This window comes from Cetorhinus maximus, chromosome 23 (genome assembly GCF_964194155.1).
Source record: "Cetorhinus maximus chromosome 23, sCetMax3.hap1.1, whole genome shotgun sequence".
Lineage (NCBI taxonomy): Eukaryota > Metazoa > Chordata > Chondrichthyes > Lamniformes > Cetorhinidae > Cetorhinus > Cetorhinus maximus.
In genome coordinates, this window is record NC_135901.1 from 2,311,500 (window position 1) to 2,328,659 (window position 17,160).

The following is a 17,160-nucleotide window of genomic DNA, read 5'->3' on the forward strand; positions in this document are numbered from 1 at the left end:
TGCGTCCAAAGACACTTCAAGGAGCACCTTCTCCTTGGACATGACGAGACTGAAGACTGAAGACACCGCCATCTATTATTGTGCAAGACACACAGCGAGAGGAACCAGGGCTGGACCCGAACAAGAACAGATCGAGAGGGACTCAGCAACTTCCATCGTAACCTGACGGTCAGTACTTGTTTTAAATGTAATATTAACTGTAATGATCAGGACCAGACAACAAGGCGCTCCTGACATAAGTAGCACAGCAAATTTAACAGTAAAACTAACAAACCAGTCGATGTAATGAGCTGAGCTTTTGGTTGTGTTGATATTTACTGTTAACAGTTTCCGCAATTACAGACCTGGATATAATATTCATTTTAATATATCTGATACTTGGAGGGAGTCTCTTTTCGTTCAATTTTGTAAACTGCTGCATGAATTCCACTTCTAGATCAGAAGTAAACGTCTATTTGAAGTGAATATTGAGAGGCAGCACTGAGAGAGTGGGTGCAGTTTTTGTGCGGGTGTATTTCACTGTGATACTACAGCAGCGGGTCACAGTGCTGTGCATAGCGACATCCTCATACAAAAACCTCAGAGAAGGAGTTTGTTCAAATTCGCGATCACTAACACAGCAGGAACGCCAAAGAAAATCAAATTTAAATAAAATAATGGGTAGAGGTAATATTGGTTTGTGAAAAGATATAACAGTCTTCCGTTTTGTGAGTGTTGACGGACACGCTAAATCTGCAAAGAGGTTTTGAAAGAATTCCATTCACATTGATAAGTATAATCACCAGTACAAGCTGAAATGTCTCACTGATTCACTTTTAGGCGTGTCGGAATCAGGTTTTTGAGAAGGAAGTGAAATTAAATTTCTGTATTTACAGAGAACAGTCTGCCGCAGTATTTGACATGGTGTGTCTCACTGTGATAGCTGGGATGGCACAGCAGTTACTGTCAATACAAAAACCCCTCAGCACTAATTGAGTCTGCCTGGGTCAGTGCTCGCTTTTACAATCCTGCTATATTTACAGTGAAGTATTATTTATGCCCAGAACTGCCCAAAAAACGTGGTTTAAAATTGAAAAACTGATAATTATCCGTTCATCAGTTGGTGATTTCAGTAACATGTTCATGTGTTACTCTGAATTATAAAAGATGAGGATCATTGATGAATATCTAAAGATATCTACACGCAAATATAATTTCGTGAAGATTCATCGTGATCTTACTTTGCCTCTGACTTATGAATATTTAAAATAATGGTGGATTTCTGTCTTTTTCGTGCAGGGACAGTTATTGTATGGCACAGCCCAGGGAGTGTAACACTGTGACGGTATGGGCTACTGGGCACAAGGGACCATGGTGACGGTGACTGCAGGTAAGAACCACACATTTATTTAGTGATTGTTTTACTTGAGTCTTTGCTTTATATTCTTGTCTATTTTAATAATTCATTCGTTCATTGAAACGTGGGTTTGGTGAATTCTGTATGCAGATTCTTTTACAATGTTTCATGTGATTCTGCTTAAATTGAGTTATATAATTCCACTGTGTTTTGACAAATGGTGCTGCTGAGGGATTCGGTCCCTGGTTGTTGTGATTTGGTGTGTATCTGCTGAGGATAATGTGTGGCCGGGCGACTTGAAATATCTAACGTTTGTTAAAACAATTTGACGTTTCTGCAATGTTTAATCTCGGTGACATCGAACGCCTGCGGGTTTTACCGTCTGTTGCACAAGTGTTTAAATAGGTTTGAAATCAAACCCAATATTAACAAAATATGCTTAAGTTTCAGTATTAATTTATTGAACATGTTCCGCCTACTCACAATGCTGTTGACATTATTCCATATTTCCGTTTAGTTTAATTATTCATTTATTTAGTGACGAGCGTGTTGCCTGGATTCGATATTGAGATTTTCTTGCAATGTTACATTGGATTCTGTTGGAAGTGTTTGTACAATTGAGCTGGTTCTCCATGAAACGGGTTTCAGCCCCTCAGTGATGTGATTTGGTGTTTTTCTCCCGAGAATATTGTGTGTCTGGATGGCTTTGAATTAGTAGAATTTGTGAAACGGCTTGGCGGTTCTGCATTGCCTCTGCATTGTTTAAATTCGGTGACATTGAGCGGTTACACGTTTTGTGATTGAATGAAAACAGCCTACGCGTTTGTATCTGCTTGAAGCGCGATTGTAGGCAGAAAACAAACAGGTTTCAGAAATGGGAAAAAAGCGTTTAAAGATGTGTTAGAACATTTTGTCTTTATTTTAAGTGATAATTGCAGATTAAACTAAACCATGGATTATGACGCTCATTCGGAACATAATTCGTTACTGCAATCAGAAACTATATAATTAACAAGTTTTCAAGTTGTAGAGTAAAATTATTACAATTCAAACAATTATAATGTGGTAATATTTCTCCATATTGGCTGAACAGCTTTCATATTATCATAATTGATCATTAATCGCCTTTCATAATTTTGTTGTGCACTGCGCACAATTAACATGATTGGGAAAGTTTTTAGGCTGGAAACATTTTGTGATTATGCATGAAATAATTTCAATAAGAATATACTGATTCTACAGATTTAGTCAATTTCACAAGGGAATTTGAATTATTTTTTATATCCCTGATAACGTTTGCATTGACTTAAAGAGGAGTTTGACATTTCAGCTTGGCAATATGTCTATCCGGTTATTATATTCTTTCTGTGCAGTCGTAACCATATTATTCCTTCAATGTTATTGGGATTTGGATAACGAGACAATTGTCACTAATCTAATCTTAAACAGTTTTCTGGGGGGGGCGTGGGGGGGGTGGGGGGGGTAGAATTCGTTGGCAGTAAATGAATTGTTCTTACATTTTTTTTGAACTGTAGGAAGGTGCAGGCTGCATATGAATAGAGATTGACAAGGAAAAGCTTGAAATTAGAACAGATTAATTTAATTACAAACATTAATGTTAGTTTTGAATTTAATAACAACATCCTGTCTACCATAGCTGTGCTGTACACAGGATAGGATTATAGGAGAAGAACAGATTATATCTGAGATTCATGCTTAATTCTTATTAAATATTAAATTGAAGAACAAAATCTCGATTCAATTTGCTGATTATATTTCAGTATCGCAGATGATCTGAATGAATTGTTCTCATCAAGTTTTATATTGATCAATTTGGATCTTCTTTCAATGAACAATATATGTAACAATTAAAGAATAGGGATTGTTATCTAGGGAACAATTTTATTGATAATAAGTAACTGCCAGGAACATTTTTTTACATATAGTTTGGAGTTAAGACAAGCTTCCTTTAGCAAACAGATGATGTTGCAGCTCATAGACACTTAATGCGATGTGACCCCGGCCAGATTTGAAAGTATTTCAAATATTCTACTGATAAATTCGCCCTGTGAATTACTCGATGAGAATAGATGGAATTTATGATTTTTCAATGCGTTCAGAAACACGCATAGCTTACAATATTGTTGGTTAAAACAGTGCAGTAGAAGTAGAAGTAAAATAGTAAATCGTGCTTAGATTTAAGTAAAATTGATACACTTGCCTGAATGTTAACATCTAGCAATTTGAAGTTTATTGTTTAACATTGTTTCAGTGTCAGGTTGATTTAAATAAACCCCAATTATTTCACAAAGTACCAGGGAGAAACAGGTTTTCAATTTTTGAAAACCATTTTTAATATTATAGAGTAAAAATCAGCTGACAAGAAAATGAATTGACAATAACAAGATAATTAGCTTACAATATAATATTAGTGATAATTAATTCAACATAAATGTGCTCCAACAATTAAATAGTATACTGGTCATTATGGTGAATGCAAAATCTCAGTGGAGAGAATTTTTAATTGTATCCAAAATTAATTTAGAAAAGAGTACTTTTCTTACTCAGCTGTGCTCAGCTCGATAAGGTGTTTCGCCTCGATGATTTTATTGGTTCTATTCATACCTAAAATCAAATCAAATCAGCGGGTAATCGGTTTTCAATGTGAGTGTTTCCTGATTTGTTTAATTCTTACCCTGTCATTGAGTCTCTGTTACGGACACCAAATTATCTTGAACCTGTAATTTTTGCTATGCTCATTTTCAGGGTAACTTAAATCCTATATTATTTGGAGATTTGAGACAGATCAGGGAGAATTAGATGGACTTAAAAGGGAATTTTGAAATGAAAATCAGATTAATTTCAAAGAAGTTGTGGAATAATTGTAGTAAATTGACCGTTGATCAATTGGAATCAAACAGCTTGAATGAAATGGACAGATTGAACAGATCTATCTGCTGGGAACTCACTTGTTGCATCATTTGTGTCTGTTCTGTTTCTGTGCGCGTGGTCACTGTGCTGGGACCAGGAATCTTACTGACTGGTTGTTAACCTTCTGGTTCGCTCTCCTGTATTTCAGGAAGTGCAATTTGATTTATTTCTTCAAAAAACTTGTATCTGTGAGAAATGTGAAAGTTTGACTTTTTGACCAGGCGCCTCAGAAATGAGATACCCAACCCATTGTGACAGTCAGAAAGGACAATTCAGAAACGACAGACAGACTGTCGAAGGAGATTTGGTCGATTTTAAGCCAGTGATGCATGTATCTTGGGAGTGTTCGGTTAGGCAATGCAGAGAGGAGTTTTATCCTATTTTAATCCGTGCTGTAGCAGTCCTTGACCTATTTAGTTGGACAGTGTGGAGTAAGAAATTAGCCTGTATCTTATTTTTAATCCTGTCATAGGATGTTGAGGTCGCTGGCAAGGCCAGCATTTGTTGTCCATCCCTAATTACACCTTGAGGAAGTGTTGAAATGCCGACTCCTTGAATACTACAGATACACTCACAGTGCTGTTAGGAAAGGAGCTCCAGGATTTTGACGTATTCACAGTGAAGGCACAGCGATATCGTTCCAAGTCAGGATGGTGGGTGCCTTGGAGGGGAGCGTACAGGTGGCGGTGTTCCCAAGCACCTGCTGCCCTTGTCCTTCTAGTTGGGAGAAGTTGCGGGTTTTGAAGGTGCTGCTGAAGGAGCCTTAGCGAGTTGCTGCAGTGCATCCTGTATATGGTACTCACTGCAGTCGCTGTGCGTCTGTGGGGGAGGGTGTGGATGTTTCAGGTAGTGGATGGGGTACCAATTCTGTGGGCTGCTTTGTCCCGGATAGTATCGAGTTTCTTGGGGTTTTTTGAAGTTTCACTCATTGAGGTAAGTGAAATCTATTCCATCCCAGTCCTGACTTGTGCCTTGTATATGGTGAGTTGTCTTTGGGCAATAGGAGTTGAATTACTCGCCACAGAATTCCCAGCCTCTGACCGCCTCTTGCAGCCACAGCATTTATATCAAAACCGGATTGAACTCTCTCCTGGGCATATTTGATAGGACAATGTGGAGGGAGTTTTATTTTATATCAAACCAGTGCTGTACCTGACCCGGTGTGTTTGACAGTTGAGTGGAGAGTTGGCTTTCTGTTGAATCCCACCCTTGCAGCTGATGACAGGAGTGTACTGGGGGAGGAGTGGGGGCTTTAATCCATATCTTAACTTGTCCTGTTACTGACCTGAGAGTCTTCTCCCTACAGAGATCAAACAAACTGAATCAGCATCGAACTAACTGGCTGTGAGTTCTTGAGCCAGATCTGTGAAAATAAATTGTTCCATTGCTCGGTTGAAATGACGAACGTTAATTGTTTTTAACAATATTTCTGGAGAGAACATGTATAAATTTTAATCAATTAATTATGTTTCAGCATTTTGAGTATCAGAAAATCATTGAACGTGAGTGAGCTGAACTTGAGCACAATTTCAGAACAAACAGAATCAGGGAGTGACAGTGAGGCTCCAGAGAGCAGCGCCTGTTCTGATCTGATCCGAGGCTGCGAGTTATTTAAACGATTGAAATGGACAATGACCAGGCTCCCGCTCCAAACAACCAGCCGCGGGGGATTTGGGGCAAAGGAGCCACCATCAAAAACTGAGTCATTCGATTGCCGTCTGCAGGGCATGAATGACAGAAATGAGAGAATGAGAGGATATCGGCCCTTCGATCCTGCCCTCCATTTAGTAAGATCATGGCTGATCTACCTCGACACACTCAGTCTCTTAACCACACACCCTCACTCGCTCACTCTCTCTGTCACGCACACTCACTTTGTCACACTCACACACACTGTCACATTCTCCCTCTCACACTCAAATTCTCTTTAACATGCACACACTCTGTCTCTCACACATTTCCTCTCTCTTTCACACACACTCTCACACAGACACTCACATTCTCTCATACACATACTCTCTCAACTATACACACACACACGTGCACACTATCTCTCACACACACATGCACTCTTTCTTTCTCACACATGCACTCTCTCTCACACACACGCACACTCCTCTTTTACGCACAACCACTCTCTCACATACATGTACCCTCTCTCCCACACACATACACACTCACACACATGCACACACTCTCCATTCTCTCTGTCACGCACACAGAAACACAAACACATTCCCTCTCACACACACACTTGTTCACTCACACATGCACTCTCTCTTATTCTCTCTCTCTCTGACACAAACACTGGCTCTGTCTTTCACACACTCTTTCTCTCCTACACACACACACGTTCGCTCCCTCACGAACTTTCTCTCACACATTTATACTACCAATCACTCACACCCCTATACACTCTCTTTCTCTCTCTCTCTCTCTAACTCTTACACGCACACAGTCGCTCTCTCTCACACACACACACAGCAACTCTCTCTCACACACACATACTCTCTCTCTCACACACATTTCTCTATCTCAGACACTCTCACACTTATACTCCCTATGACACGCACAGAAAAACACACTCTCCCCCTCTCACACACTCTCTCTTTCTCTCTCTCTCTCTCTCCCACACTCACAAGCACACGCAGTCTTTCTCTCCCACACACACATTCTCCATTTCACACACTCTCACAATTAAACTCCCTATCTCACACACACACACACACACACACACACTCCGTCTCTGTCTCTCTCTCTCTCAAAAACACACATACACTTGCATGCACTCTCTCTCTCTCTTTCTCTCACACACACACATTATCACACACAGAAGTGGGCTGAAAATACTAATTGCAGAATGAAAATCCGTGAAGCTGCAGGCATGTTCATTGCTCCATTTCTGAGGACCTGTTGTGTAAAATGAAATTACACAGGTGACATCACTATATATGTGGAGAATTTCCAAGTGTTGAACCAAACATATAGAAACAAAAAAAAGGGAGGGATGTGGCGGATCCCCAATACTGGTGCACACTTGGTGCAAGAAGCCTGCATGGCCCATCCTGGTTTTGCTGTAACCGTCCCCTCCAGCCCCCTCAGTCTGCCTATTCGCACACTGACACGGGTTTCTCAAAGAAAGGCATCGGCATTAAAGCAGCTGGCCAGCGATCTACACTGCTGTCTGACTTTACACAGCCGGTGTTACTGAAAGCTGATCAATATGGAGAATCGGGACAGGATCGATGGAGAGGAAGAGGAGGAGGTGGAGGTGGTGGAGCCGAATGGAGGTGCCCCCAGCTCGGCTGTGGACGACAGGAAATGGAAAGCTGAGCCGGAGCAGAAAATCATCCGGAGAAACATCGCCTTGATGAGCCTCCTGCACCTGGGCCCCCTCACTACCCACAATCACTCACCCTCACTCACTCACTCACCCTCACTCCCTCACACTGACTCACTCACCCTCACTCACCATCGCTCACTCACTCACACTCGCTCACACTCACTCATTCAACCTCACTCACTCACTCACCCTCACTCACTCACCCTCACTCACACACCCTCGCTCCCTCACCATCATTTCTTCACCCTCACTCACTGGCCCTCACTCACTGACCCTCGCTCACCCACAGTCACTCACTCACCCTCACTCCCTCACCCTCACTCCCTCGCCCTTACTCACTCACACTCCTCACTCACCCACCCTCACACACCCTCATTCATCCACCCTCACCCACCTTCACACACCCTCATTGACTCACCATCAATTACTCACTCACCCACCATCACTCACCCTCACTGACCCTTATCCACCCAGCTTCATTCACACTCATCCACCCGCCCTCACATACCCACTCACCGTCACTCACACACCCACCCTCACAGACCCACCAACCCTCACTCACCCGCTCATCTACCCTCATTCAAATACCCACCCTCATTCACTTATCCATCCTCACTCACCCACCTTCAGACACCCACCCTCGCTCACTCACCACCCACCCTCATTCACTCCTTCACTCACCCACGCACCCTCATGCAATCAGCCACCCACCCTCACTCTGTCACTCAGCCACCCTCACTGTCAATCATGCACATGCTCACTTACTAGATCACTTTTCCTAAATCGGTGTGTGGGAGGGCGGGACCTGCAGGGAAGAGAGACTTGGAAGCGAGGCCTGAATCCTCACAGTGTCAGAAATGGCCGAATGGAGTGATGAGCGTCGGTGGAAAGGTCAGAGAGCCTGGTGAAAGTGCAGGGACCCGTGGAGTAAGTGCAGAGAGCTGGGGGGAAAGGGCAGAGAGGCGGGAGGGGGAAAGGGCAGAGAGGCGGGAGGGGGAAAGGGCAGAGAGACGGGAGGGGGAAAGGGCAGAGATGCGGGAGGGGGAAAGGGCAGAGAGGCGGGAGGGGGAAAGGGCAGAGAGGGTGGAGGGGGAAAGGGCAGAGAGGCGTGAGGGGGAAAGGGCAGAGAGGCGGGAGGGGGAAAGGGCAGAGAGGCGGGAGGGGGAAAGGGCAGAGAGGCGGGAGGGGGAAAGGGCAGAGAGGCGGGAGGGGGAAAGGGCAGAGAGGCGGGAGGGGGAAAGGGCAGAGAGGCGGGAGGGGGAAAGGGCAGAGAGGCGGGAGGGAGAAAGGGCAGAGAGGCGGGAGGGGGAAAGAGCAGAGAGGCGGGAGGGGGAAAGAGCAGAGAGGCGGGAGGGGGAAAGAGCAGAGAGGCGGGAGGGGGAAAGGGCAGAGAGGCGGGAGGGGGGACAGCAGAAGGGGAAAGGGCGAGGGGCAGAAGGGGAAAGGGCTAGGGGCAGAGGGGGAAAGGGCGGGGGGGGAAGGACAGAGAGGCGGGAGGTGGAAAGGGAAGAGAGGCTGAGGGGGGAAAGGCAGAGAGCCGTGGAATAAGTGCGGAGAGCTGGGGGAGAAATGGCAGAGAGGCGAGGGGGAAAGGGCAAAGTTGCGGGGGGGGGAAAGTGCAGAGATGCCGGGGCGGAAAGGGCAGAGAGACCCGAGGGGAAAGGGCAGAGAGCCAGGTGTTTAAGGGTGCAGAGAGGCGGAGGGTGGGGGAAGGGCTGAGAGCCGGGCTATAGCGGGGAGATCCGGGCGATAGCAGTTGCGAGCCGAGGCCCCAGGCGCCCTGGGCCCCACTCTCTCTTTCTCTCCCTCTCTCTCTCTCTCTCTCATTGTCTCTCCTCCTCCTGAAATCCTTTCCATTCCCGGGGAAAGGCACTCAGTACCTGGCATAAAAGGGAGACAATGTCTCTGTGCGCTTGCCCCTGGCTCCCTGCGCCTTTCTCCAGAGGGTGGTCGCTGCCCCTCCAAACACAACCTGTTTGTCTCCCACTTTTACTGCTGATAGGCTGACTAGCGGGCCTATCAGCAGCTAACGGGATAGAAGGCTCGCCTGTGATTGGAGGAGCAGCTCCTTCCAGAAATCTTGAACTCCACTTACCCGCCTTACCAGCATTTTGAACAACGGCTCCAGGGTCCATATAGAGGGGCTTCGGGGGCCACAATCCAGCCGCGGGACACGGATTGGACAATAAAGGAAAATAAGGAAATGGGCAGAGAAGTTGGCCAAATATCTTGGCCTGAACGAGGTGGTTGCTTAAATAGCAGAGGCATTGGTTTTAATTTTCCAAACTCCCCTAGATTGTGGAAAGGTCTCATCAGATTGGAAAATAGTGAATGAGGCTTTTATATCAAATAAAGGAGGTAAAGGGAAAGCAAGAATCGACAGGCCAGTTAGTTTAACATCTGTCCGAGCGAAAATGCTGGAATTTATTATTAAGGATCCTATCACGGGTCACTAAGAAAATCCAAATGCAATTATGTAGATCCATCATGGTTTTGTGACAAGTGCAGTGCCACAGGGATCAATGCTGCGGCCTCAACTATTTACAATTTATATCAATGACTTGAATGAAAGGACTGAATGAATTTGCGAAATTTGCTGATGACACAAAGATAGAGAGGAAAGTAAGTGGTGAAGAGGGGATAAAGGTCAGCAAAGGGATATAAATAGATTATAGGAGTTGGCAAAAAATGACAGATGCCGTATAATGTGGGAAAATATAAACTTGTCCAGTTTGGCAAGAAGAATACAAAAGCAGCATATTATTGAAAAGGAGAGATATTGCAGAACCCTGAGGTACAGAAAGATATGGATCCCTTGGTGCATGAATCACAAAATGTTACAATGCAGGAACAACAAGTGATGAGGAAGGCAAAGGGAGTGTTGTCATTTATTACAAGGGGAATAGAATATAAAAGTAAAGATGTTTTGCTATAGTTTAACAGGGCGTCGATGAGACCTCGTCTGAATTACTGTGTCCAGATTTAGTCTCCTTTAAGAAAGGATATAAAAGCATTAGAAGCTGTTCAGAGAATATTCATTCAAATGATACTGGGAGGTGTTGTCGGTTAACTTATGAGGAAAGTTTGGGTAGGCTGGGCCTGTATCTATTGGAGTTTAGAAGAATGAGAGCTGATTTTATTGAAACATATAAAATCCTGGGGAAAATTGACAGGGTGGATGCTGAAAGGATGTTTCCACTTGTGGGAGAGACTAACGATAGGGAACACAGTTGAAAAATAAGAGGTCTCCCATTCTGGCAGAAATGAGGAGATTTTATTTTTCTCTCAAAGGGTAGTGAAAGTTTGGAACTCTCTTCACCAGAGTGCGACGGAGGAGAAGTCATTAATATTTCAAGGCAGAGGTAGAGAGATTCTTCATTGACAAGGGAGTCAAAGGTTAGCGGAGAATAGGCGGGAATATGGAGTTAACGCCACAATCAATCAGCTATGATCGGAGTGAATGGTGGAGGAGGCTCGAGAGGCAGAATGGCCTACTCCTGCTACTGATCCGCATGTTCATATGTATATACGATTGGAAAATGTCGTACTTACTGTAACTGGTATTCAGTTTAGAGTTCTATGGTCATTATATAGGTACCATTACAAAGGTACTTTCGAAGGGTCTTTGCTATTCTTTGTTTTGGGGGGACGTGGAGAAGGGAGGGGGCATCAGCCAATTTGAGCAGAGCCAATTTCCAAACTGCAATGATATGAATGACAAGACAATTTCTCTATCACCAAGTGCTGTTGATTGAGAAATAAATGGTGGCGAAATAATGGGGGAAATCCTCTGCTCTTCCATCTTAATCCACTGAAGGGTACGTCATTCAGATGACATCAAAATGTTCTATTTTAGTCATGGGATAGGGGCGGAAAAAGAGGTGTGGGTTTCTAAAGAGGTTCCGACAGATGAGGATCACCAAATGATGGAAATAATAAATGATCAAATGTGGATGTGGGTTTTAGTTGGAATATATTAGGATATGTTTATAGTTATAGTCAAATTTTGAGTTGTTTGGTGACTTAATGATCACAAATCACAGAGTCTAACTTGCTCAATCGGCCATTCTTTCCCAGCGACACCGTCTTCGCCCATTCTCTACAGCCTGGTCTCCTCCTGTCAGCAACACAACACCGACGGCTCCGTCACCTACGGCTGTTTGGCGATGGACTACTCCCCAGAAATCACTAGCCTGACCTGGAAGAAAGATGGGCAGCCGATCACCACTGGATTTAAGACTTACCCGTCAGTGAGAAACCAGAAGGGAACCTTCACCCTGAGCAGCCAGTTAATCATCACCGAGTCAGAGGGGGAATGCAGCAAAATCAAGTGTGAGGTTCAATACAGCGGCTCAGCCAAGAGCATTCGAATGCAATGTAAGTGTTGGGGAACCTGTGAGAAACAGAAAGGCTGTAATTGACCTGTATAGGACCTTGGTTATAATACATTTATAGTACTCTGCACCGTTTTGATCCCTGGAAATTCCAGGTTAGTGTCCATTGACCGCAAAGAGCCTGTTAAAATATAAGAACTCATTGTATCTGTTATCAATTTCTTCTGCAAGAAATGGCTAACCTGTGTTTTTTGAAGGCCCTTCTTCTGGCTTACTTCCAACTGTTCTCCTCACCGTGAGTTCCCGGGAAGAAATCACAACCAACAAATTTGCCACCGCCGTCTGCTCAATCGTCGATTTCCGTCCAAAGTCAATGACCGTGAAGTGGCTGAAGAATGGACAACCCATGGATTCAGGAATTGTCACCTCTCCCGCCTTTGAAGTGAAGGGGACCTTCTCGGCGACCAGTCGGCTGAATGTCTCCGCTGGGGAATGGTTCACCGACGCGGTCTATACCTGTCAGGTCACTCATCAAGGGGTCACCCAAAGTCGAAACGCCACCAAGTGTGAGGGTAAGAAATACAAACCGAGGAAGCAATAGATCATTCTGCTCTCCGATGTTAATCAAATCAGGAATTTATTGGAGTTAGTAGACGGAACAACTTCTAATTTACTATCATGTAGTTATTGTTTAATTCCGATGTAAGGGCTGCATTCGGATTGTTCACCATTCAGGATTTTATCACGTCACGTCTCTGCATTGACGTCATAGAGTGAGTGAGGTGGACTTGACATTAGCTTTACCCTGAGTCAGCTGATCATATTTGGAGAGGCAGAAGGTGTCTGGAACCCTTCACTGGTAACAGCTTCGGGTTAGAGTGTTGGAAAGTGCATCCACCCTATTTATAAAACGGCTTTCAGTACTGCATTCCAGGGCCCAGGAATGGTACATTTGTAATGGGACTGGGGCAACATAGATTCATGAGAATGTTACCGGGGCTGAAGGACTTAAATTATGAGAACGATTTACACAGACCAAGCTGGTTTTCCATTGTGTAAAGAAGATTAAAGACGATAGTTAGAGGTTGATATGTCCAAGGTGATTTATTCTCCTTCAGGGAGTGAAGGCTGAATACTGCTGTCCTGCTTCTGAAGGTGAAACTTTGGTTGATTTTCATTTCTGTCTCACAGGTGATCACGACTGCCGCAATGATCCCACAATTACTCTACTGCCACCGCCAATAGAACAGGTCTTACTGGAGGCGACCGTGACATTAACCTGCATCGTTTCTAATGCTCCTTATGGAGTCCTCGTGTCCTGGACACAAGAGAAGAAGCCTTTGAAATCAGAGATCGCCGTCCAACCGGGAGCGGATCCTGACAGCGTGGTCAGCAACGTAAACATCTCGACACAAGCCTGGCTGAGTGGGGCTGAGTTTTATTGCGTGGTGAGCCATCAGGATCTGCCGACTCCTTTAAGAAATTCCATCCACAAGGAACAAGGTGAGTGGTGAAATTGAAGCAATAAGTTGTTCAATGTGTCTATTTCCAGTGTCAGTGTAAGGATCAATATTTACTATTCAGTGTATTCATGGTCTACTCTGATTAGCAATTTCGCCAACTAAACGCTCTGGGTCTGTGGAATTTCAGGGGGAAATTGATAAGTAGATGAATGAACAATGAATTGAAGGCTGTGCCATTGGGTTTAGATGAAGCAAGATGGGAGGAGCCTGGTGCGAAGCTGAAACACCAACATAGACCAGTTGGGCAGAATGGCCTGTTTATGTGCTGTAACCTTTGAGAAACTTTCTCGTCCAACCCAATAAGTTCTCAGGGAAAAGGATTGTGTCCACCTCTGCTCCGAGCTGGAAAACCGGACAGATCCCAAAGTATTTTATTTATTAATTAATGGGATGTGTGCGTCGCTGGCTGGGCCAGAGTTTATTGCCAATCTCTAATTGCCCTTGACAAGGTGGTGGTGAGCTGCCTTCTTGAACCGCTGCAGCCCATGTGGTGTAGATACACCCACAGTGCTGTTAGGGAGGGAGTTCCAGGATTTTGATTCAGCTATAGTGAAGGATCGGTGATATATTTCCAAGAAGTGGATAATCAAACCCTTAATATTCATCACAAAACACGTTTCTCTCACATCTAACCAGCGGTTTCATTGTCTACGAAAGTATCCAGTTTATTGACATTTATTGTACATTTTCTGCAGATAAAGACCTGCGGGAACCGTCCGTGTCTGTCCTCCTGCCCTCGGCAGAAGATGTCTCTGCTCAGAGATTCGTCTCCCTCAGCTGCTTAGTGAGAGGTTTCTCACCCCGAGAGATCTTCGTCAAGTGGACCGTTAATGACAAGCCGGTGAATCCCGGGAACTACAAGAACACCGAGGTGGTGGCGGAGAAGGACAATCGCTCCTTCTTCATGTACAGCCTGTTATCCATTGCAGCGGAGGAGTGGGCCAGCGGCGCTTCTTACTCCTGTGTGGTGGGACATGAAGCGATTCCCTTGAAGATCATCAACAGAACGGTTGATAAATCCAGCGGTAAACCGAGTTTTGTGAACATTTCCCTTGCACTGATGGACACCGTTAATTCATGTCAATGAGAATCTCTCGGTTACATTTCAAACTTCAATAAAAAAATAATAAAGTCCTTTTCTCCAATCATGATTTAAATACACAATTGTTTAATCAATGTTGTTTTCCACTTTTGCTAATGTTAGACCTGTTTAGTTAAAATCGGATATTTACAGGGCTCACACCCAAGTCTTGTACACCCAGTGCTCGCAGCTCAGATACACCCTGGGTTAGAGACAGAGTAAAGCTCATTCATTACGGGATTCTGCAAAATAACATCACCAGCTCTCCTCCCGCTAAGGAGAAATCTGACAATTCCCATTTCCGACAAACAAACACAGTGCATTTAGATCTTGGTGTTCCTGCTTCTCTTGTTGCCCATCCCTTTAAAATGGATGTCAGCTTTAAGCTGCTGCACCACACCCACTGGGAACTGAAGTGGAGTCACACAGAAACATGTCCCAACAATCCCCCATCAGGGAGAGGGGGGAGGGAAATTGTTAACCCACTGTACCCCCTCTTCCCCAACAGAGAGAGGGGGAAGGGAAATTGTTAACCCACTGTACCCCCACTTCCCCAACAGAGGGAGGGGAAGGGAAATTGTTAACCCACTTTACCCCCACTTACCCAACAGAGAGAGGGGAAGGGGACATTGTTAACCCACTGCACCCCCACTTCCACAACAGCGGGTGGGGGGGAATTGTTTAGCCACTGTACCCCATTTTCTCAACAGAGAGTGGGGAAGGGAAATTGTTAACCCGCTGTACCTCCACTTCCCCAACAGAGAAAACTGAAAAGAAAATTTTAAGCCAATTTTACCTCCACTTGCTAAACAAAAAAGACGAGGAAGGACATTGGTTAACCCGGTGTGTCTCCACCTTCTCAGCAGAGAGAACCGAAAGGGAAATTGCCTAGACAACCAGACAGAGCAAAACTATTAGCTCACTGGACCCTCACTCACCGAGCAGTGAATCTGGAAGGGAACGGGTCTCTACTCAGTTACCAACAGTCCAAGTCGGCTTCCAGCTTACTGGCCACAGATTTTAAACTCCCATCATGCTGAGGATGTTGTAAAAACATATATTTATGCAACATAATTTGAAGATGTTTTAACACTCTTGTTCCTGTTAAGATTATGCTAAGATTGATTTCCCATAATCCGAATCTAAACTGGTGATTGAATCCTCCCTGGGTTGTTCAAGGTTGTGTCCCTGAATTTTATGAGACACATGGTTGATTGTTTGCATTCGTTCACCTGATATCACCTTGCATCTCACAGAAAACACGTTTATACACAGAACATTGAAAATATTCACCAAACTTTTCACCATCAAGGTCAGACTCGATCATTTGCACTGGTGAAATTCGGAAAAATAGTAAAAATACACACAGCTGACAAAAATGGACAGACACAAACACGCGTACACACACACATAGGCACAGACACACAGACACAAACACACACAGGTACAGGCAGACACATTTACACCCACACATGCGCAGCCACACAAACACAGGCAGACACACATAGACAAATACAGACACACGTGCACACACATGCACACACGCGCGCACAATCACAAACACTTGGGTGCAGATGCACAAACATACACAGACACACACGTACACGCAATCACACACATAAACAAATACACACGCACACAATCACACACATACAGAAATACACACACAGACACACTCGCTCACACACATATCCACAATCACACACACAAACAGATAAAACCAGACAAGCAGACTCATACAAGGACACAAAGCACAAATGTAACGATTAGCATATGCATTATCACACGTTCACAATGACATAAATACAGACATAAAGATACACACTATCGTACACATTAAAACAAATGCATGGACACACATTAACACATGCACACATATGAGCAGACGACACCCAGGCACAAAAACACAGAGGAACAGACTAACACATTCACAGACACACATGTAGACACAAACATGAATATACTCATACACACTAGAAAACAAAAAACATACGTCAGTACCAATGAAAACATAAACACACATTGATACATAGTTCTAAATATCGATCAACACACAAATGCACATATTAAAAACTCTCTCTCTCTCGCTGTGTCACACACACACACACACACACACACATACACACACAGACGCTGTGACGCAGACATTAATATGCTGACATACACGTGGAACACAAAAAGAAACATTAACACTCATATTAGCAGGCACACATTAAACAGGTAAACACAGATAGTAATAAGTAAATATAGAAATCAAAACATAAACACACACAATAACACACTCATACATCCACATTGGCAGAAAAACAAAATATACGTAAAGAAGCAGACACAAAAATACACAAATCAGCACACATTGGCACATGAACACACACATTAACACACATGTACACCTATGGACACTCAAACAAACTAATGCAAAGCGCGACATACTCATGCAGACACACACAAAAGCTAAAGCACAACACAAACGCCAGGCGATTGAAGAAAGTATAATTCAAATGCACTTTTTAACGGGCATATCCTCCGGCAATTGTCTCTATTACCCGATAAACACACTGAAAAAATGCTCTTACTGAGAAACTGATTTAAGTTAATGACGCACCAAACAT

At 44.0% G+C, this 17,160-nt stretch overlaps 2 protein-coding genes across 3 annotated transcripts in view; both read right to left on the reverse strand.

The window, feature by feature from the left end:
* The window catches only part of LOC144698102 (uncharacterized), an 862,314-nt gene that overhangs the window by 663,523 nt on the left and 181,631 nt on the right, over positions 1–17,160 (reverse strand). The gene's annotated exons all lie outside the window — the stretch shown is intronic.
* LOC144697711 (uncharacterized) overlaps positions 1–17,160 on the reverse strand; it is a 96,581-nt gene that overhangs the window by 21,192 nt on the left and 58,229 nt on the right. The window contains exons 9-10 of the mRNA XM_078569720.1: positions 12,187–12,332; positions 3,901–3,961 (exon numbers count right to left, since the gene is read on the reverse strand). Coding sequence (XP_078425846.1) covers positions 3,901–3,961; positions 12,187–12,332 — 207 coding nt within the window. The remainder of the gene's footprint in view (positions 1–3,900; positions 3,962–12,186; positions 12,333–17,160) is intronic.